This window comes from Juglans regia, chromosome 13 (assembly GCF_001411555.2).
Source record: "Juglans regia cultivar Chandler chromosome 13, Walnut 2.0, whole genome shotgun sequence".
Lineage (NCBI taxonomy): Eukaryota > Viridiplantae > Streptophyta > Magnoliopsida > Fagales > Juglandaceae > Juglans > Juglans regia.
This window is the reverse complement of record NC_049913.1, coordinates 18,743,263-18,767,043: the sequence shown is the minus strand read 5'-3', so window position 1 is coordinate 18,767,043 and position 23,781 is coordinate 18,743,263. Positions and strand designations below refer to the sequence as shown.

General features: G+C 38.4%; 1 protein-coding gene across 2 annotated transcripts; it reads right to left on the bottom strand.

The window, feature by feature from the left end:
* Positions 1–5,767: 5,767 nt before the first annotated feature.
* Positions 5,768–23,781, bottom strand: LOC108997103. Of its 2 annotated transcripts, none has more exons than XM_035684711.1 (7): positions 23,466–23,781; positions 22,148–22,326; positions 21,515–21,680; positions 21,210–21,408; positions 17,932–18,061; positions 6,376–6,552; positions 5,768–6,279 (listed from the first exon to the last, which is right to left on the bottom strand). In XM_035684711.1, the coding sequence occupies exons 1-7, from the start codon at positions 23,686–23,688 to the stop codon at positions 6,118–6,120; spliced, it is 1,236 nt and encodes a 411-aa protein (XP_035540604.1). In that variant the 5' UTR covers positions 23,689–23,781; the 3' UTR covers positions 5,768–6,117. The 2 variants fall into 2 exon arrangements, with proteins under 2 accessions (XP_035540604.1, XP_018828778.1); XM_018973233.2 differs by having other exon boundaries at positions 22,280–22,326; positions 23,466–23,778.

Genomic DNA, 23,781 nt, shown 5'->3' with positions numbered 1-23,781 from the left:
AACTTTTTCCATTCCTCTACTTTTGCTCTACCAAGTAATACACAATCATCAGCAAACAGTAGGTGGTTAACTCTAATTCCTCCCCTAGCCACAGTGACCCTCCTTGTATCCCCTTTCATGTCAGAAGCATTAAGGAGTGAAGATAAACCTTCAGCACACAATATAAATAGGTAGGGAGACAAAGGGTCTCCCTGTCTCAAACCTCTTGAGGGACAAAACTTTGAACCTGCTATTCCATTGATTAAAACTGAGTAAGAGACTGAGGACACACACATCATTATTAGCTCAGACCATCTTCTTCAAAAACCAAATTTATTGATAACTGCTTCTAGGTAAGGCCATTCAGTCCTGTCATAGACATATTGAGTTTTATAGCCATATTTCCTTATTTGCCTATCTTCCTATCCTTCATTGAGTGCAACAACTCGTAAGCCACCATGATGTTGTCAGTGATTAATCTCCCAAGAATGAAGGCACTTTGATTAGGGGAGATTATAACAGCCAACACAGTTTTTAGTCTATTAGCCAATACTTTTGACATAATCTTATAGGCCACATTACATAGACCAGGATTTGATACTTTTGGAATGAGGACAATGTAAGTGAAATCGACAAACGGTTCAAAAAAGTTACCATTTAACCAAGATAAAACAGCCCTGCTGACTTCATCTCCAATAATATGCCAATGACTTTGATAGAAGCAGGCTCCAAAGCCATATGGGCTAGGTGACTTCAGAGGTGCCTTTTGCTTTATAGATCCTCAACCTCCAATTTAGTGAAAGGCTTTGTAAGAGCTTCATTCATTTTCCTTGTCACTCGAGCCTCCATATTCTTCAGACAGTCATCAATCTCCTGTTGGCTAGGTGATAGGATGTGAATAACCTCCCAAAAAACTTATTGAAAGCTCCTTCTTCATGCTTCGAGTGGCACATGTTTTGATCATCCCTTACTGTTGTTATTCTGTTTTTCCTTCTCCTTTGATTGGCACAGCTATGGAAATATTTCATATTTTTATCCCCTAGTTGGTACCAATTCACTTTAGCTCTTTGCCTCAACTCTCTCCCCCTATCTTCCCCATTATTCCTACACCATCTAAGTAAAGCTCTTTTATTGTCAGTCAAGCTGTCTTGTAGATTCTTAGGAGTACCATCTTCCACCATCCTCTCTTCCCATACCTTCTTTAAGGCCACCATACAGTCCTCCTCCAAAGCCCAGCTAGCTTCATACCTGAACAACTTTCTTCCCCTCCCTTCCTCACCTCTCTTTTGGTTCATGCAAAGTAATAAAGGTCTATGGTCAGAACTTCTAGCTGCCAGCACTTCTACCCAACCCTCTTTAAAAATGCCTTCCATCTAACATTGATCACAGCTCTATCGAGTCTCTCCTTGGTGAAAGACTCATCTTCATGTTTGTTGTTCCAAGTATATTTATCACCTCTCCATCCCAAATCAAACAGCCCACTCTCCTCTAGAGCTTCCATGAATCCAGCCATTTGTCTTTCTTGCCTCTGTCTACCTCCCCATTTTTTATCTTTAGTCACAATTTCGTTGAAGTCACCAATAACACACCAACCAGTATTTGTAGTGGCTTTAGTGTGTTAAGTAAATTCCAAGATTCTAACCTTCTACTTTGCTTAGGATTCCCATAAAAGCTAGTCAACAGCCACTTCTCATTCTCCCCTTCATTCGTTACCCAAATACTAATATGCCTTTGTGAATAATTCACCATCTCAGCTTTAACATTGTGGTCCCATAATTAGACCCCCACTCCTACCAACTGATTCTACTACACAAAAAAAAAAAAACCCTCACACTTCAGCTTTCTCCTAATCCTTTCACATATACCTTTCATCATCTTAGTTTCCATCAAGAAAACTATGTTGGGCTTCTTATCCATTACCAAATGGTAAAGGTGTTGAACTGTCCGAGGGTTCCCAAGCCCACAACAGTTCCAACTTAGTGTTTTCATTGTGTTAGGTGGGGCTAACTAACAACCTCCACCCATTCTAATTCTTCTTCATTTAACCCTGCACATCCCTAGTTCTTTTGTTTCTTCTTCTCCCTCACTTCCCCCTTCCCTTCAACAACCCCTTTCCTCTTTTTTTTTTTTTTTGTTACCACTGAATTCTACCCCATACTTTTGCCTTTGTCTCTTGCCCTTCTCTTCCCGGACCCTGTCATCTTCGCACTGGCCACCACTTCATCAGTCATATTAGGCAGTTCTTCATTTATATTACCCTCCCCTTCCTTGCCTCTCCCCTCTTCCCTTATTTCAATCTACCCTTCCATGCTCCTTTCACTTTCCTTCCCAATCTCACTACTAATTCCCTCCCCTATCTCAACATTGCTTTTTTAAGAAAACATTTCCTTCACACATGCTTCCCCTCCATTCACATCAGAACTTTTTTTGTTTTCCCCATTCAAAATTTTTTGTATCTCTCTCATTTTGAACCTTGGACCTGCTCTGAGCCAGACCCCAAATTGATCATCACCACCCTCCCCATTATTCTCACACTCATTCTCCTTATGAAAAATACACTCACATTTAAAGTAAAAGTGTGGAAGTTTTTCATACCTCAGTGGTATCCAGTAGTTCTTCCCCCTAACAGAGATGGTATGCCCCCTTGCCAATGGCTTTGACACATCTGTCTGAACCAACACTCTAAGAATGTTTCCCCATCCACTGCCATCATCCTGCGTATCCACCTCTATAACCTTGCCAATCGTAGCTCCAATGACCTCTCCTAGTTCCTTGTTCATGCATACTAAGGGTAGATTATGCAGCAGAACCCAGAACCTTTCATACCCAAAAACCAACTTTTGTGGAGGTGTGTACCCATCGAACTGCATTATGACAAACAGATGGTTGTCAAAAAGCCACGGTCTACCTTCCATCAACCTCTGTTTATCAGCACGATTGGCAAACAAAATCACAAATATGTTTGCTCCAACTTCCTGGAATTTTGCTCGCTGGATAATCCTCCATACTTTACCCATAGTTGTTTCTAGCACAGCAGAGCTTAGTCTTCTCTCCATTTTTGACATTTATGCTCTATGTACATGTCCTATATAAGAAGCTGTGTATTCTGCTTATGAGGAATAAGATGAAAACAATTCTTTTCCCTTCACCACTGTTCTCTGTTTTCATATTCTCTTTTCACTTTTCATTTCTTCAACAAATTCTGCAGATTTGATCCATTGGTTTAACCATAGCTCTTCTTCATCTTGAAAATTCCTGGAGTTTTGGGATAACATACTTAGTTTTAGTCAGACTTTAGCCTATTCTCTGCATCATACCTATAGAGAATGTAACTAACTATGTTGCTAACCAGCTAGCAAAAATTGATGCTAAAGGTTTGTCTGAAACTCTTTTTCTCTCTTCTGGTTTGCCCAGATTAGCATTGGGTGAATTCAAATTATGTTTCCTTTGATTCTATATTCATGCATGTGTGCCTTGGTTACTTGCATTATGAATTTTGGTCTTTCTTTCGCATCGAATCGAACTAGATTATTATATAGACTATGGCCGGTGGCTGTCCTTGTGTATTCGCTAGCATTGGTTTAACTTTTGTATATATACAAAGGTATTGAAGTGTTGGATTACTTACTTCTTGTATTTGTCTTTTGTATTCATTTTTTAATGGAAATTTGGTCATAAAAACCATTTGAGATTTGTCCCATGCATGTGTCTTTTTTTAAGGATTAACTCAAGTACTCCTTATGCTTCTTCTTTTTTGGATCAGATCCCTCCGTTACAGTTTTCGTCTGTTAACCTAACGAATGACACATTTCACCCCTTGAACTAACCACGTATCAAACTATTTTTTTTTTAATTCAAGATAAAAATAAAAAATAAATTTAATAATTAGTGCTTATATGTTTCTTTTTCGTATTATTATATGTTCCTTTTCAGTACTAATAATATATGAATGACAAACATTATATATAAGAAATTATTATTATTATTATTATTATTATTATTATTATTATAATATAAGTTAGTAGATACCCATGATAGATAGCTAGCCCACCTTGTAGAGAAAGGATATCCAGACCCGATATCTACCCTACACTTGGGTGGATAACGAATCCGATTAATTAAATATCGAGTATGACCTATTATCATTTTCTTAAATCTAAAGTATAAATTGAACTTAAAATATCAAGTTCATATTAAATCTTATTTAAAAACAAACAGATGACCACTAAGGGTGCCCAAAGGGGTGGCCAGCAGCCAAGGGTTGGCCACGAGCTCGTCTGCATATGGCTATCATCAGCCACCCCTTTGGGTAGCCCACATAGGGAAACCTCGGGGTAGCCACCCCCAGTAGGTGTCTTTTAAATTTTCTTTTTTATTTTTATTTTTTATTTTTGTTTAATTTTAAGTAAATTTAGATTCTATTTTAATTATATTCTAACTATATTTTATTCAATATACATCTTTCTTCTCATCTTTTAGAGAAAGGATATCCAGACCCGATATCTACCCTACACCTAGGTGGATAATGAATCCGATTAATTAAATATCGAGTATGATCTGTTATCATTTTTTAAAATCTTAAGTATAAATGAAACTTAAAATATAAAGTTCATATTAAATCTTATTTAAAAACAAACAAAAATAAAAACAAAGCGACATATGGCCACTAAGGATCGCGCAAAGGGGTGGCTAACATGAGCTATCCCTTTGGGTAGCCCACATAGGGAAACCTCGGGGTAGCCACCCCCGATTTTAAGTAAATTTAGATTCTATTTTAATTATATTCTAACATATTTTAATTAACATTCATCTTTTTTCTCATCTTATTTCATCTCATCTCGTCTGTATAACCAAACAAGACCTAATGTCTATAAGAGGTACAACACATTCCTAGAATTATTTTATCTAATAATTAACTTTTATGCAAAGTCAAAGTATTCTTAGCAAGTTCTAGGATTCAAATTGTAAAATAAATCAAATTAAAAAAATTAAAATATATATTAAATCTTGTGAAGAGGGAAAAAAACACCCACGAGGGCCATCCTCGTGGGTGGCTGGGTAGCCACTAAGGGCTGCCTAAATCAGCCACCCAAGACCGGGCTGCCTGCGAAAGGCCATCATTGATCATCTCTTTGGGAGGCCCAAATCAAGCTGCCATTGGATGGCTTGCAGAGGGCAACTGCGGGGTAGCCAACGGTGGGCACCACTCGTGGGTGGTTTTTTTTTTTTCCTTTGTTTTTGCTTTAATTTTAAGTTCAAATTCTAATTTTACTTTCCTTATAATTTTTTTTTTTAGTTCTAAAAATTCAACTTTTATATTTAAAAAATCGGATGTAAATACATACTCGGATATGGATGTTTGCATAGGAATTTATACCCTGTTATGAATCCGGGTTTCTACTAATATCCGAATTCGGATCCGGATTAACAATCATACCTACTAGAGCCATGATTTCTCATTGCGGAGAACATTTATTTAGGCATTGTATGGGTTAAATAATCAAGGAATAAGGAGAGAAGGGATGGGTTTTTGGGGATCTAAGAATTTTTTTTGACAGGTTTCTTATTTGATGGCCCATCGGAGGTATACGACGTTCCTAGAATTTTCTTAACCAATTAGGTGGTGACTTTCAAATATCCAATATTTCATATTGCATATAAAATAAGCACTCCGTTAGTCAATAGTTTGGCTAAAAACCAATCCAATTTCCAGAGGGATGGTTGCATTTTAATCCACAAAATTGCAAACCATTTGGGGAATGCACCAGGATATAAATACGACTAAAAATTCTAAAAAACACAAGATTTTAAGATATTTCGACTGATTATGAATCCATTCACTGTTAATTAAAACAAAATACACTATCAACAACATAGATTATTAACTCGGCCAACCTTTAAAACATCACTACCTACACACCAAAATCTCGCCTTACATACCATCTTTAAACCTCAAATGCTGGGGCATCTTTGAGCCTTGGAAATATGACCCAACCATGGTAGAGAATCATCAATGGTACGAAGAATGCCAAAAACTCGTTGAGCCAATAGAGCAGTGTTTCGCAGTAAGAAGAAATACACCATCTTAATTTTGACCCAAAATTGTGAAAAAATAATATGTTCTAGGCCACAATCTTTCTAATCCCTTCCATCATCCCTCACTTTGACAGCAGAAACCAGAGCCTTGATGCAGAGCCGTGGTTTAGTATTAACAAGCTTTCGCGGGAGAACTGAGACAGCAACCACTAATTCCCCATTGGGCACTCCAGAAAGCGGTAGCAGCTCAACAAGAACAGATAACTGCATATTCGTCACAATGAAGGAACAATGACAATTACATCATGAGAGAAAGTACAATGTTTATGAACAAGCAAGAAAAGCTAATAAATGTCTTACCACTGGTGATTTGAGATCTACAACTGAATCTGATGCAGCATCTTTCACTGCAGCAGCCACAACCGAAAAGCATTTGTTGCGGTCCAACAATGCAAATGCATTGGAGCCATTTGAAGTATCTTTCAGAATCTTCATCTCGGTCTCCTTGATTCCTCTTGTATTATATCCAACTGCAAACTACAGGTTCCAAATTTAAATTGCAATTCTTAGGGCCAGATGGTGCTGCTGGTGTGAAAAGGTATTGTTAGTCAATATTTATTCTTTTCTTTTAAATTCGTATTTGTAACGACTCGGTCCAATAGATAAGGATAATTTTATTGGGCTTAAATCTTGTATTAATGGACCAAGATTTAGAAGCCAATTGAGGTCTATTGGATAATTTTCGAATAGGCCAAGAGCCAAGAAATTATTATGGTAAATTATGGAATTTTTTATTGGGCTCAATAATTAGGTTAAATTCCAATTAATATTTATGGACAAGTGGGTCCTACTTAATTGGTAATAAGCCCAAGAATCATTTTATAAGCCCAAATATTTATTGGACGAGTTAGGGTTATTTTGGATTCAGGCCTGCCGGAATTTATTGAATACTTAGCCCATAAAATTATAAGCAATATAATTTCTTTAGTTCAATGGTTGGCTGCTATTGTACTAAAGGGAGGGAATGTTCACGAGTTCTTGTTTTCTTTTCAGCTTTCTAGAATGTAATTAAGAGTCTCTTTTGTATACTTTCTGTGTACATGGGTGTTGCCTAGTTTCATTCAACCAATAAAATCTCTTATAAAAATAAAAAATAAAAAATATAAGCAAGCCCTATATCATAGTTCGACCCCTTTGTTAAAAGCCTATACCATCACCCTAAACCCAACCCGTGTATATATAGAACACGTTAGACCCCCATGCGCGGATCGCCTTCTTCAAGCTCTAGGGTTGCCGCAGCAGCTCCATGGTTTCTCTCCAGCAAGCATAGCCACAGCTGGCCGAGAACCACCACTTCAGGCTGCAGGTCAGTCTCTTTCAAGCCACATCAGAACCTCACACAAGAAGCCCCTCTCCCTAGTGCAGTGAAGCCAGCCACCGATGGAAAGAAACCCAGCAACATAGGCCACAGCACCAAGGACAGTCTCTCCCCATCGTGACTCAAGCACTGTGAACCCAGCCAACAACAAGCAAGCCTTCCACGTTCAAGCCTCAACCACCACGAAACCGTAAACCTTGCACCGAGATATCTCAAGCCGCAACATCCTCCCATGTCAAACCTGATCAACCAACTGCCAAGCTCCTCCACGCCACTGCCACACTGAACCACTGCCTCCCTCAGCCACAACCAGGCACAACCATAACCAAGAGCAGCATCCGTGAACCAAACCACAAGCCACTACGAAACCCCTCCCATTTCCTCTATTTTTTATGACACAAAAACAGAGTTGCATCAGAGCCAGCCTTGCAACAGTTGAGGCACGACGCCACCGCCAAAGCAACAGAAGAATAGGTCTCCACCGTCAAACACCGCCCAGCCCACACGTTGCGCCGTACGTGAGACTCTCTCTCTAGCTCTCTTGGTTCCTCCCTTTTCTCAATGTTAACTCTCTCTCTCTCTCTCTCTCTCTCATGGCACCTCTCACTTTTCTCTCTCACATTAGTTCTCTCTCCATCTTTGTCTATGTCAGGTTATCATGATAATTGAAGACTGGCTGGCCACGCACAGTTGTAGAGGTCACACGTGGATTGGATCACAGCTGTGTTCATGGTTTTATGGGTTTGACAGAGGATGTGGATTTAGGAGAGTTCAGACACATGAAAGTTCAGATTATTTCAGGATTTAGTATTTCATGGTGAAATGTGATGAAGAATATCGAGAGAAATCAAACATTTAGGCTTGATTATAATTTTGGGGATTCACATGATTTTTGGCAAAATTATGTGAAAATCAGAGTATTTGGGGAGTGATAATATTTTAGGGTTTCGAAAATTTAAAGCTTCAAGGAAAAATAGATTATTTTAGTATTTTAGATTTTTATTACAAAGTATGTGTTTAATGAGAAATTGATGCAAGTTATGTGCCTATTTATATAGGTGATTGACTACATGCTGGAAATATTGGATTAACGTCACCAGGTACATAGCATGATCATAACCTTTATGTGTGCTGTAACTATTATATTTTTGCATGAAAAAGGTGTGGTTTACCTATGCTAGGTACAATCAATTCAAGGCTAGCCCCTCTTTATGAACCCTCGATGAAATTCGACAATATGCTTGTGAATGAAATAACGTATGTTATGCTGAATTGTATGTCTGTTTCATTATGTATGTAATGCTTATATTATGTTATGCAATGCTTACGTCATGTTATGTTATGTAACACTTATGTCATGTTATGTTATGCCATGTTATGTTATGTAATGGTCATGTTAATATGCCATACATATAAAAGTATAGCACACCATGAAAATTCATGATGTCAACATGTTCACATGCATTATGATAAGATAAGATAAGATAAGTAAGAAGTCATGTGAACGATAAGTAAACTTTAAAGATTGGCCTTATGTTATGGGTGGATGTGCAAGCCACGGACCTAAGCGTGGTCCACCACAAGTTATGCAATGATGTATGCAGTGACACGAACCTAAGTGTGCTCCACCATATGCTATACCATGATGTATGCGGTGACACGGACCTAAGCGTGCTCCACCATATGTTATACTATGATTATGCGATGCCATGAACCTAAGCATGGTTCACCATATGATTTATGTGGTCAACGACAATTGGACCGATGCACATATGTTTTCTTTTTATAAGTAAAAAAGATATATTACTCAAAGAATAGGCCTAGCCCAGTATGTACAATAGAGGACCTTGATTAAGAGGGCGCCAAAGAGACAAGAAAATCATGAAGGGCCATGCCATTGAAATCAACAGCAATAGTCCAAATACAAAGAGTTATATAAAATGATGCTAACAATTCCTCTAGCGATCTCTCATTGTCTTCAAACGTCCGCGCATTATGTTCCTGCCATAGACACCACATGATACACATTGGAATCATCTTCCAAACCCTTTTAATTTGATGTATACCTCCAATATTTGGCCAACTAGCCAGCACTGCCACCACTTTCTCCTGCATGACCCACGCCAACTCTACCCTATTAAGTACCTCATACCATAAAGCCCGTGCAGAAGATGGTCTACCAACTCACCCCCACCCCTGCACATACAATACCAATCTACTATAATAACCCTCCGCTTCCTTAAATTATCAGTCGTGAGTATTTTACCCAACGATGTTGTCCACACGAATAAAATAGCTTTAGGGGGCGCCTTATTCCTCCAAAGCCTTCTCCACGGAAATTGAGTAATGGGCTCTTGGGAAAGAGCTTTATAAAAAGAACGAATCGAGAATGCACCTTTTCCATCGGGTAACCACCACAACCCATCTTCTTGTTGATTGCTTGGCTTCACAAAATACAGAAGCCTGTAAAAATCTGTCAAGTTGTCCATCTCCCAATCCTGTAATGCCCTACTAAAGCTAATATTCCATTGAATTTGCCCACCCAACATCTCCATAACCTCCGCCACTGGAGCTTCTTTAACACCAGCAATTTGAAATAGAGGAGGAAAGCGATCTTGTAGAGCATTATCGCCACACCATATATCTTTCCATAATTTAATCTTGGAGTCGTCACCCAACTGAATACGGGTGTGTCGAAGACCTCCCAACCTCTTCTAATGTGTTTCCACAAGACCACTCCATAAGCTCCTCTAACTTCTTTTGTGCTCCAACCCCCCCATGAATCACCTTATTTGCACCTAATCACCTCTCTCCACAATGCATCCGGTTCTTGACTATATCTCCACAACCATTTACCGAGTAACGCTCTATTGAAGGTCCTCACATTTCTAATGCCCAAACCACCTTGAGATATAGGGCGACATACTGTTTCCCACTTAACCAAGTGAAATTTAAACTCATCCCCCAAACCTCCCCACAAAAAATTGAGTTGGAGTGTCTCAATTTTGTGTGCCACATTTGCAGGTATAGGAAATAGTGAAAGGAAATAGGTTGGTAAATTTGAGAGTGTACTCTTAATCAGTGTGAGCCTACCTCCTTTCGACAAATACATTCTCTTCCAACTTGCTAATTTCTTCTCGATCTTCTCAATCACTGACTCCCATAATGAGGGTGTCCGTGCTCTTGCCCCCAACGGAAGCCCCAAATACGTCAACGGAAGAGAAGCTAACTTACAACCCAACATACTCGCCAGTTGTCGAACATTTGGAACCACACCAATTGGCACCAATTCAAATTTATCAAAATTCACTTTTAACACGAAAACTGGTTCGAAACACAACAACACTGCCTTTAACGTACGCACCTGACTTTGATCTGGCTCACAAAACACTAGAGTATCATCTGCAAACAATAAGTGAGATATGTTAATGATCCCCCTATCTGGGGTTCCCACCGAAAAGCCCTCCATAAAGCCATTATTCTTCAAGGCCGAAATCATCCTGCCTAATCCTTCCATCACAACAACAAATAACAGAGGCGACAGCGGGTCGCCTTGTCTCAGACCTCGCGTACTATGGAAAAAACCTGCTGGAATTCCATTTATTAATACAGAGAATTTCGCCGTTGATATACACCAACGGATCCATGTTTTCCAACTCTCACCAAACCCACATCTCCCGAGAAGGTAGAGAAGAAAATCCCAATTGACATGATCGTACACCTTCTCCATATCTAACTTGCAAATGATCCCTGTTGAGCCTGCCCTCGTTTTGCTATCTAAGCATTCATTAGCAATAAGTGCCGCATCTAGGATTTGTCTACCTTTTACAGAAGCGTTTTGAGGGTTGGTAATAATCTTCCCCACCACCTCACTTAGCCACTTTGCTAACACTTTGGAAATGATCTTGTAAACTCCACTTACCAGGCTAATGGGGCGGAATTCCTTAACCTCATTTGCCCCCACCTTCTTTGGGATCAACGTAAGGAATATGGTATTTAGGCTTTTCTCAAATTTACTAACTACGAAGAGTTCTTAAAACACCTTCATAATGTCTTCCTTAATAACGTCCCAACATTCTTGGAAGAAACCCAAAGAGAACCCATCCGGCCCTGGAGCTTTATCCTTAGCCATTCTCCTCACTACTTCAACGACCTCCTCTTCCTCAAAAGCCCTCTCTAATCGAGACACATCATTTAGACCAATGGAATCAAATGCCAGGCCATCAAGAGACGGCCGCCAACTGATAGGTTCAGTTAAGAGTTGCTCATAGAAGCCAACTACATGGTCACGAATAACATGTTCTTCTCTGCACTCCACACCTTCAATTCTCAACATCTCAATGTTGTTGTTTCTCCTATGGGAATTTGCTACACGATGGAAAAACTTCGTGCTTCGGTCTCCTTCTCTGAGCCACAATGCTCTTGACTTTTGCCTCCAAGAAGTCTCTTCAGATAAGATAATTCTCTCTAACTCCACATCCAACAAAGTCTTCCGAGCTACTTCATCCGAGGTAAGGGATCTGGTTTCTTGGAGCCTCTCAAGTTCTTGTATCTCCCTCAACTTGCTTTTCTTGTTTTCTCCTATATCACCAAAAAATTGCCTGTTCCACAGCTTTAAATCTTTTTTCAACATTCTTAATTTACGAGCCAAGATGAAGCTAGGGGTACCTTGAAACTGCTACGAGGACCACCACTGCCTTACTCTTTCAACAAAACCGTCAGATTTTAGTCACATGTTTTCAAATTTAAAGTACATTTGCCCTCCTCGGAGGCCACCACAATCAAGCAAAATAGGCCAGTGATCTGAGCCAATACGAGGCATGCGCTTTTGCTAGACATCTGGGAAATGACTTTCTCATTCTGGCGAAATTAAGAAACGATCCAACCTAGACCAACTTTGGTTATTAGCCCACGTGACGGGACCCCCAGCAAGAGGCAAATCTACCAAATTCAAGTCAGAGATGCATGCTGAGAATTCTACCCATGCGAAAACTTTCTTTCCTCCCCATTGTCTAGAAGGTACTTGTGATATTTTTGAGGGGATTTTAATTTTCTCTCCGTACACATGCGAAAACTTTTGTGTTGCCTGTTAATGTTATGGTGAATTTGTGATAGGTCTCATAAGAGAAGTGGTGATTGAGTCCAAATTATTCACATTAGTTAAGGAAGGTGATTATGTTCGCATTACAGAGAGGGGGTGGAAGAGGAAGCAGGAACTTCTGGTTGATTAAAATCCCCTCAGAGATGCACAAGCACATATGTTATGATGGTCACTATACAAGTGAAAGACAATGGGGAGGAAAGAAAGTTTAATTTAGTGAGTTGGAATAAGGTTTGTATCCCGGTGTCTTCTGGAGGTTTGGGAGTGCGAAATTTAAGACTTTTCAACAAAGCTCTTCTTGCAAAATGGCTTTGGAGGTATCATAATGAGAGTAATGCATTTTGGAGAAATATTCTAGACGTCAAATATGGGAGGATGTGGGGGAGTTGGTTTACAAATGAAGTAAGAGGGATGTGGGTTTGTGGAAGTCTATTTCGGGGCAAGAATACTAAATTCAAGGTGGGGGATGGGGCAAAGATCTATTTTTGGCATGGCATTTGGTGTGGGGATTCACCTCTTAAGGATGCTTACCCTAATCTATAGGATTGATAGAGATAAAGGGGCTGCAATGACTGAGTCCTATCACTTTTCTAACAATTTGATTCACTGGACTAGAATTCACTAGAGATGTACAAGATTGGGAAGTATGCAAAGTTTTTGATTTATTTGGAAGATTATACGAGATGAAGCTTGATCAGAAAAGGGAGGATAGTCTATAGTGGGTGTATATAGTTAATTCCAGGTTTTCAGTGAGTTCTTTTTACAAGGTGTTGACCTATCATGGGGGGTCAAAGATTATCCCTAGAAAAGTATTTAGAGAGCCAAGGTGCCTAGTAAGGTTGCTTTCTTTTGTTGGCGGATGTCTCTAGGGAAAATTTTAACGACGGACAACTTGAGGAAGAGAGGCTTACCGGTGGTTGATTGGTGTTTTATGTGTAAGAATGATGGTGAATCTATTGATCATCTTTTTCTTCATTGTGAGATGGAGATTTTTGCAAGGGTTGGCATTTTTTGGGTGATGCCTATAAGTGTGGTAGGTTTCTTTGCATGCTAGCAAGGTATTGTGGGGAGAAGTAGCAGCACTACAGTGTTGAAGATGATCACCTTGTGTTTGCTTTGGTGTTTATGGTTGGAGAGGAAAGAGAGGTGCTTTGAAAATTGTGAACGTTCTTTAGTGGAACTTGGAGAGTTTTTCCTTAATACTTTAAGGTCACATTTGGAACTTAGACTCAATTCATTCACTCTATTTTAAGCTGAGTCTGACATCTAAATACCCAACTCTCAAATCATTAAACTCATCTCAACTCAAAACCTCTTTACACGTGGGACCCACAACTTTTTTCAACTCAACACCTCTTTACACGCGGAACCCATAACCTTTTTCAACTTTCCATAAATACATCCAAATTCATCTTAACATCCAAATACATATAAACTCATCTTATGTGGACCCCATAAAACTCACTCCACCAACTCATTGTTATTAAAAAAGAACTCATCTCAACTCATCTCAATTCATCTCAACTCAGCTCAACATCCAAACAGGACCAAGTTGTATTTTGTTTTAGCTTGTAAGTAGGTGTTCTCATTTGTATACACCATGTGTACTTGAGGTATGCCTATTTACTTGGAATAAAATTTCTCTTATTCATTATTAAAAAAAAAAAAGTGAAAGACAAGATGAATAAGTTATGTATGAATCATGTTAGAGGCATGGAGTCAATCATTCATTCATCCATGTTATATGTATTGCCATGATTATTTCTTAAATTCCCCTTAAGTATTGATGAATGATCCATATGCTATACGTATGTATGACTATGCATGAAAGTTTTCGAAGTCAAGCGTAAGTTCAAGTTGAGTTACATTTATGATGTGCTATTACTGAGTTTTCGACTCATTTTTGTTTGTTTTTATATTTTAACTACCCCCGATGATGATGTTTATGAGGATGGATCTGCAAGACGGGATTTGGCCCAAGGAGATGAGGCAAAGGCCTGGACAATTAATGACAAGCTAAGTTTCATGATTAAAGATTGACTTTATTTATTTGTGGAATCTTTTGTATTTGGCATTCGTTAGGAATGAAATTTTTAAGTCAAACACCAGTTCCCCGAGATTTTTTTAAAATGACTTTATTTGTAAAATGGTTTTACAGTTTTCCTTTTGAGGAAAAAAAAATTTAGGTGCAAAAGAACATATAAACAAGTGACAATATCATTTGGCATTATGTAACACAACAGTTGCAAAAAAAAATCTAGCAATATGTGGGAAGCCAGGAGTGGTTGGAAAAAAAAATGAATAAACCAAGATAACATGGAAAGAATCTAGGGGTTGATCATTCACCAGTTTGATCATAACCTGAATGATATGATCTGAAAACAGGGTTCAAATACTGCAACATGCCAAGTAGAAAGGAAGTCAGCTATAAGTTCCTTTTTAATCACCTAAAGCCGATATATAGTCATAATTCAAATTAATCAGAGAGTAGATAAGGAAATGGGCCTGGGTTTGGGCTCAAGATCTTCAGGTCCGGACAAACGCAGGCTAAACAAGGGATCTAATACAAGACTAGGGCAAGAGAGGAGCTACACAAGCTGAGAAAGAAAAATCAAAAGCCCAGTTCATCAACCCACGTCCGACCCAAAGATGGTGGGTCAAACAACCCAAGTTACCGTGTCTCGAACGGGTTCCACATTTGGTATCGGCAAAGAAACGCCGACGTCTTCAAATCATCATCCGGTAACTACATAGAACCCATCGCCGGGAGAAGGCGACCTTGTTGGGATCCCAGTCGAGGTGTTGCCAGAGTTGATGCGTCGACAGAGTTAGACGTCAAGAATGGTAGTTTGGGACATGTGATGGTTTCTCTAGTAGTGGAAGAGGATCAGAATGAGTTGGTGAGCTCTTTCTATTACATTTGGAAGCCCAATAGCTGTTGTATTTGAACAGGATGAACAAGAAATGGATACAAAGATGTCTGTGGTGGAAAATACTGAAACACTAGATACAGGGGACGACCAAACAGATGCTGATACTTTGGTAATCTTTATGTCTAAAGCATCTAGACACAATAATGAGGGGGAGCTTATGCCGGCAGCGGGCAAGGCTCTAGAGGCAACAAATTGTATGGATAATGGTGATGAAGATTCTTGGGATGAGGCTACCCCTTGGAATTCACTGTATCAGTTAAATGATCAAATGCAAGCATCAGATTGGGTAATGCATAAAGCCAAGGAGATTCAACTGTGTGCGGCTCCCTTGCATTGGTTTTGAAGATCAATTCATGGCTTTATTTGCAGCTGTTGAAGCTGGACAGTCCAACTTAAATTCAGTCAAGAAGTTTCATTCAGCCAAAAAAAGAGAAAGGGAATTAATGAGATTTACTTGTTCGGTGAATATGAAGGGAATTTTTGAGAAAAGAACTTATGCCACATTGCTTAAGTATAACTATTGTATTACCTTGGCCTCCTATATAAAAGTTGGCCTAGGAGGCCAAGGCAATCCAAAATACAACTCTAATTTATATTATTTTTGAATGTATAAACTTTAATTTATAATTTAAATTATATTATAATTTAGGTCTAAAAAATTTTAGACCCAAAAATAATTTATAGACCCAATGGATCATTGGGTTGAGCGGGGGCGGGGCAGGGCAGGGTGCGGTTTCAACCCCACCCCCCGGTACCGGGGCAAGGTGCAGGGGTGGGTCTACCCCGCCCCACACCATGCGGATAGCACCCCTAGGCTCTCTTACTTTGCTCTAAAGCGACATCGGGTTTGAAAGTGAATTTAGCCAAGTCAGAACTGGTTCCAGTTGGAAATGTTCCAAATTTTTTAGTTTGGCCAGCATTCTGGGTACAAAGTTTCAACCTTGCCAATGAAATATATTAGTCTTCCCCTGGGTATTTCATTCAAGTCGAAGTCTAGCTGGAAGAGGATTTACTTGTTCAAAGGTGGTAGAGTTACATTGATAAGTACTCTCTCCAACTTGCCCACATCTTTCTTATCATTATTTCCACTACCATGCAAGGTGACCCACCGATTAGAGAAATTGCAATGAGGCTTCTTATTTTGGGGGGTTGGGGTGGTTCATTTGGTGAATTGGGCTAAGGTTTGCACTCCAACGCGCAAGGGAGGGTTGGGATTCAGAATTTGTTGGCTTTCAATAATGTCTTAATGGGTAAGTGGTTGTGGAGATACCAAAATGAGAAGAGGAGCTTAGTAGAGGGCTATAATAGATCTAAAATATGGTGGATATTGGAGAGGATGGTGCTCAAATGAGGTGAGCAAATCACATGAGGTGGGGCTTTGGAAACACATAAGAAGAGGATGGACAATATTCTCTCGATACATACACTTTGCAATTGGGGATGGTTCCTGAATTAAATTTTGGCATGAATTATGCCGTGGCGATCGAACCTTAACGGAAGCTTACTTAGATATCTACGGTATTGCACATAGACAAGAGGCTTCAATTGCAGACCATTTAGACCTATCTAGTGGCTCCCCTCAATGGAATGTCATTTTCTTTAGAGCTGCACAAGATTGGAAACTGACACATTTACGGATTTCTTCAATCTTGTGCATACTAGTAGAGTGAATGGGGGGAGCTGACAAGATTCTTTGGTATCCATCCAAGAAGGCAAGATTCACGGTTCGTTCATTCTACAAGTCCCTTATGACACAAATGCAAATCCATTCCCATGGAAGACTAAGGCTCCCTTAAAAGCTTCTTTCTTTGTATGGACAGCTTCATTAGAGAAGATTCTCACCTTAGATAATCTAAGAAAACTAAATGTGTTGATTGGTGCTACATGTGCAAGAAAAGTGGGGAGTCCATGGACCACTTGTTATTGCATTGTGATGTGGCCATGAGCTTATGGAATAATATCTTCGCTAGAGTGGGGCTACATTGGGTGATGCCACAAAGGGTGGTTGATTTACTGACAAGTTGGAGAGGCATCCAAGGTAACTCTCAAATAGAAGCTATGCGGAAGATGGTCCCAATCTGTTTATGGCGGTGCATATGGATGGAGAGGAATGGATGACGTTTTGAGGATCATGAACTGATCAGTACTGAGAAGCATGTGCCCATCACTCCAGCAATGGCACCGAAGTTGAAATATAGAGTCCCTATATCCTTGTGGTTAGTGGATAACAGCCATCAGACTGGATTTGTACTTTTTTATCAATACCTTATTCCATTGTTCAATTGTAATAGATTTTAATGGTATGAACACTTATGATTTCCTTGTATCTTTAGGCAATCATGCATAGGTGTTGCTCTTATATATATCCTGTGTACATGGGCTATGCCTACTCTTCTTACTAATAAAGTTCTTATTTACTGATTAAAAAATTCAAATTAATTTCTTATATAAGTACGCTGTATAAATGAATGTAATTTGTACACTGGTGAAAGTTTGAACTTTACCTTTACAGGACGTGCAAGTTCCTGTTGTTTGTCATTCAGAAACTGAAGAACAAGCTTTGACACAACTGCTTGCAGTTCCTTCTCATTTAAAGTACATGTTGCTTGGATGGGGAAAATTCGATGACACCAGCTGCACAAATGAAATGCATTTTAATCATTATCAAACGCAAGTAAATAACATGAGGCAAATCAGATAATAAAAATTTTAACAATATTAGTGGATTTTTCCAGAGAAAAATGTAATTTAAGGCATTAAGATATGAGTATCCAGAAGCATAGTAAAGACAATTTCACCTTGAAAATTTAAAAATAAAAAATAAATAAAAAATAAAAATAAAATTCCTCATCTTTTTGCACCAGCATAAAGAAAATGATTTATACAGTCCTAGGGTGTACAAGACCCATGCAGTCCCTTTGAAAAAAGTGGGGCCACACTTGGGACCTACATGAAAAAACCCACTTTTTTATGCGTGGGCCCCACTTTTCTCAAAGGGACCATGCAAGGGCTTGCACACCCTAGGAATTTATCTAGCATTATTTAAAATTCCTAAATAGATATCACTGAGTATGACACTTCCCAACAAGGATGATTCCATTTAACTTAGTAAAATTGAAGGTTGAATCATAATATCCAATGCTTGATTTTTCATATCTTTGGCACTAGATTTTTTCCTCATTCAACGTTATATTATTAATGCCTAGTACTGGGTTGAATTTGATGGCTACAGGAAATGATCTGCCTTGGGTTCATGGGAGTGCTACAGCTTGGTGCAGTGCCCTCTGTTTGATACAATATATGGAAGGAGAGGAATAACTGAAATTTTAAGAAAGTGGGGCTTTCTACTAGCAAGATGAAGATGGAGTTCCTGAAGAAGCTCTCTCTTTTCTTTGATTCTCTAAGGTTGACAAATATCAGTTTCTTTTTGACCTTCAATTTCTTTTTTCAGTCTTCAAGTTCTGTTTACTCAGAAAAAATTATACATCCTGGATTATAATTGTTGTTATTATTATTAGTATTATTATTATTATTATTATGATCATCAACATCATCATCATTTGGATATTGGGGTACCATCTAGAGAAGCCTGAATCTGTTCCCTGAGTTGTCCTTAAGCCTCAGTCCAGAGTGCAGTTTTCAAGTACCTCCTGTTATCTCTTTATATTAATATGAATATCATAATTTTATAAAAAGTAAAACATTGATACATAAGTGTTCCATAAGAGAAGAGAAATTGGTCCAGGGGTTGAAGTTTAGAAAATAAGCATACAAAAAACAGATTTTTTATTCAGCACCCAAAACGCTACCAAACATAATACATTTTCAAGATGTTTGGAACTCTCTGACAAAAGATCCATCAACAGCCAATAGTTTATATTATATCTACAAAACAGGATCTTTGAGGCACACCCTTGAGACAAGGTGTAACACTCCAAGGGAAGGCCTGAGCCACATCTGGGCCTATAGTCGAAAAGGACTAGTCAATAGTGCAATTGGAACCATTATAAAGAGCAAGAACTTCTCCTCCCAAGCAATGTGGGATTCCATACACCACTTAGACACATTAGTTAATATGGGGTATCATACAAGGTCCTCCAGATACACATCAAGGCTTTTTTAAAAAATAAAAATTAAATTGCCAATGTTCAAGCCAGGTGTGCACCATGTACATGAAGCAATTATGTTAGGCATGCATTTTGAACTTTTGGACCTTTGGTGCCACCCGTGTTGAGGAGGCATACACCTTTTTAGTAAAAGTAACAAGCATGATCCCACCTTCCCCAACCACCTAAATTTGACCATGATATAAGCCATTAACATCCCATAAGCGATGAAGTCACTATTTTCTCCAAAGTGTGATCATTACTTGAAAGCTTTTAATAACAAAGGAAAAATAACTTTGCACCCTATAATTACTAAGTGTTTTATACTTTGGATTCTTAACAACCAAAAGTGACATGTTGCATTCTTAGTTTACAAAAAACATTGCAATGTGCACCCTCCTAAAATCTGATCATCAAGATTGTGCAACATCATTAGTTTTTCATCCATCCTAATGATCATAATTGGACAGATAGTGTTGTCAGTTTTTGGTAATTGGAGGTACAATTTGTCAGTTTTGGTGTTTTGAGATGCGAATTGTAAAACACCTAATAGTTGAAGGATGAAAAAATGTACTTTCACTAATAAAAATCTTTAGCATCAATGCACAGAAAAGCCCTCATGTAACATCTAAGATTAAGTATAGAAGGGTGGTGGTTAGGACCCAACATTGCCCAGGAAAAAGAAGGTTTTATAGTTTATAATGATTCCGATAAACTCTACTTGCAACATAAACTAATACTTTGGAGAATTAAGCTTCGATGGGGATCGAGTTTTCCTTAAGTCATTACAAAAATAGTATCATAACTAGTCCAAAAAAGAAATATAAGACTTGAGTTGTGCCACATTAGAAATGGCCTGGCAAGGACATTAAAGATTTGAGTAGGGGACATTGCAACACCACAGATTGAGGACAGAAGAGTGGCAAATGAGATCCCACATTGCGAAGGAGAATTTTTGTGGTTTATAATAATTCCAAATAGCTCCAAATGTAACATTGACCGGTCCTTTGGAGTATTAGCTGAATGTGCTGCGGACTTTCTTTGGGTTGTTATACCTTAATATAATATTGATCTCATTATATTCTTAGTCTCTTCCCTATCACAAAAGGAGAGAAAAAGAAAATTAGTGTGGTTAAAGTATTGGAGCACAACGATCCACATCTCCTACATTGATCAACTAGATATTGAATTTTCAGCAACAAGGAGAGCCACAAGTAGGGTGTTTTTGTCAATGCTATTATTATAGATGGATCATGGATTAAGCTAAGCTATCGACGACTTTGCTTAAATTCTAATTTGAAATCACATGCTTATCTATTTCTCATTAGGGTTTTTTCTCCCTTGAATGAGATCTCATCCTCCTTCAATCATTCATTTATCTGAGATGTATCCTAAGAGAATTAACTTATGCCGTAGATACCACAAAAATGAACGCCTGTTTGAGATGTGTACCAAGTAATTTTATATTGTTACTAAATAATATTAAGCAAAACTTTAAAACATTGAAACAATGTATTTCCTAGCAACTCCAATGATGAATATCCATTTATCTGAGAGTCTCAGATATTGCTACTAAAAAAGAGAAGATGCAAAGTTAATATCTTAAACAAAGATTAATAGCATATATCGAATGTGCCCAACCAAAAACCACGTGAGACTTAAAATAAACAACTTACAGAGGTGATTTTGAAGTCCCAGATTCAAAAGAATCCATAATATTTGATACAGTACTAACAGTGTCAGCTGCACTGTTTCTGGGGAAGGTAAATAGAAGCAACCCACTCCTAGTCAGCTTAACTAGTGAAAGAATGGGACCTTCCTCAAGATTTATATCCACCCTTGCAGGAGAAGAACATATGCCTTTTGAAGGTTTACCTGTCATCATAAAACACAAGACACTCAAATCATATTAAATATAGGTCCCAACACCTTACCAAGGAACTAATTGAAACCCAAGATAAATAATCTTTATTAGACTTACAATTACTGCTATTGTCCCCAGAGTTATTGGAAGCAGTGTTTCTTTCCCCATTGTTGATCCTTTCCCTATCTAGATTGTCCATGCATATTTTCCTCCTCTTACTAATGCCATTATCATCCAATTTCTCCAAAATTTCAGATCTTCCATTAGCAAAGGACCCTACATACTGCAAGAAATTGAAAAAAAAAAACGATAAGAAAAAAGAGGCAGCACCAAAATAATAAAAAATAGACCAAGTTTTGGTGAAACTCCAGCACTCAAATTAACTCAGGTACGCAAACATACACATGCGTGCATAATGCATTTTTAAAATAGACAATGAAAGAAAAGATGCAGATGCATTAATAGTTTTTTGTTTCCTTAATTTTGGGGGGGTGGGGGCAGGATGAAAGCAATAAGCAGCTACAGAGTAGATGGTAGCCCTCCCCAAAATCCCCTCACTCAATAAACAAAAAGAACCATAGACCTCCCCCTATGCCAAAGAGATGTACTGCTAAGCCACACACAATCATTGAATGAAATAGCGGTCTGCCTCAATTGAGATTTTTAACAAATGATCATGATAAATGAAACTTCCCTCATAGTAGACATGGTTTTTTAAGCCCTTGTCAAATTAGAAACTAGATGGCTAACCTTAAAATATGGTTCGTTTACAACTTCATTATAGCGTATGGTTGGTCTGCATGCAATTATGCATTTGATGTGCTCCTTGAAGACGAGGAGAGAGGAGCACGATAAAGAAAAAGACAAGTGTAGGAGGGAAACCTTTTCAAGGATAGACAATGCTTCTTTGGTGGCACTTTTCTCCCTCTCTGAAAAAAAAAAGGGCTCAACTCCATTTCCAACTTGAATGAGAAAAACATATATTATAAACTTCAGAAGAGATTTAGAAATCACTTTTTATATACTACAAAAAAATCTTCCAATGAGATCCACATGGCTTAAATGCTAAGAGCAGAAGTATCTGGCAATATCAATTTCAAATCATCATTCAAAGTTTGCTACTCCAGATCAGCATCCATACAAGAAAAGATGCAAATGCATCAGGATCAAGAAAGTGCAGCTTAATGTGAATATATTTTATTGACCGTAAGTATCTGAAAATACATAGTAACGCATCTTAAGATTAGATTCATAGTATAGGCATCCTTATCAGCTGTGCCATTCAATACAGACATGCCTTATCAGCTATGCCATTCAATACAGGCAGCTATGTCAGGCATACATGTAATACATAACCATGATGTGATGCGGTGAGATTTGAAAACAACATAGGAAACCTTCTTTTGCATTATTTTAATGCGACACGTTAAGGCCTATAAGTTTTTAAGGCTTTTTAATACTATCAAAACCTTAAAAGATACTACAAGCGACTAGTATCCATTCCTTTTCCAGAAATTGATTTCACCACAACTACAAGTTCTAAAATTGGTTTCGGGCTTTAAGTTCAGCTATAACAAGAGAAGGTCAAGTTGTCACCCTTATTAAATTAGGGTATATCCAGTGTCTATTTCAGTAAATTCAAGAATCATAAAACTATAAAAGTTTGGATATCATTGAAAAAGGAAATGAATCTTAAGCCTGTGGGGTTATTTGGATGCCATGGATTGAGAATGATCATATCTTCGGGCCCCTTAGCAATTTTGGTCAATGTCAAGAACCATGTAGCCAACTCAGAACCTCCTCGCATATACATTAAAATGGAAGAGAAACACAAAAAGAATGGGATTCGAATATCCAAAATAAACGAAAAATATAGCAATTTCCATTACGAGAGAAGCAGCACAAATATATATTTGCGGATAAAAGTGAGGAATCTAAATTACGAAGAAGAAGAGATAAAAAAAACATAGAATCAGTACATAAATAAAAAATAATAATGAAAAAGTGAGAAAGGAGGGTAAGAGTAGAGATAGAGTAATAGGAGGATAAAAATAAGATGGAAAGTAACTGATGGTGCAGGTGATAAGGAAGCCGGAATGGGAGTTGCAGAGAAGCGAAAAGGGAGCATTGTAGTCGAAGCGAGGGATGCTGATTACACACGAGTGCTGCTCCCACGGCGTCATGCTCTTCTTCTTCTCGTCACGATCATCAACTATACTACTGCTATGCACCTCCGTTGCTGTCTCGTTCGCTCTCTGCTCTTCTTCTCCTGCTGCTTCTATTTCTGCCATTGAGGGCCTGAGGTAAAATGACCTATCGGAAGAATTTAGAGCTGAACTTTCCGGCCCTCGAGCACAAATCCTACGAATCTTTTGGAAAACCTA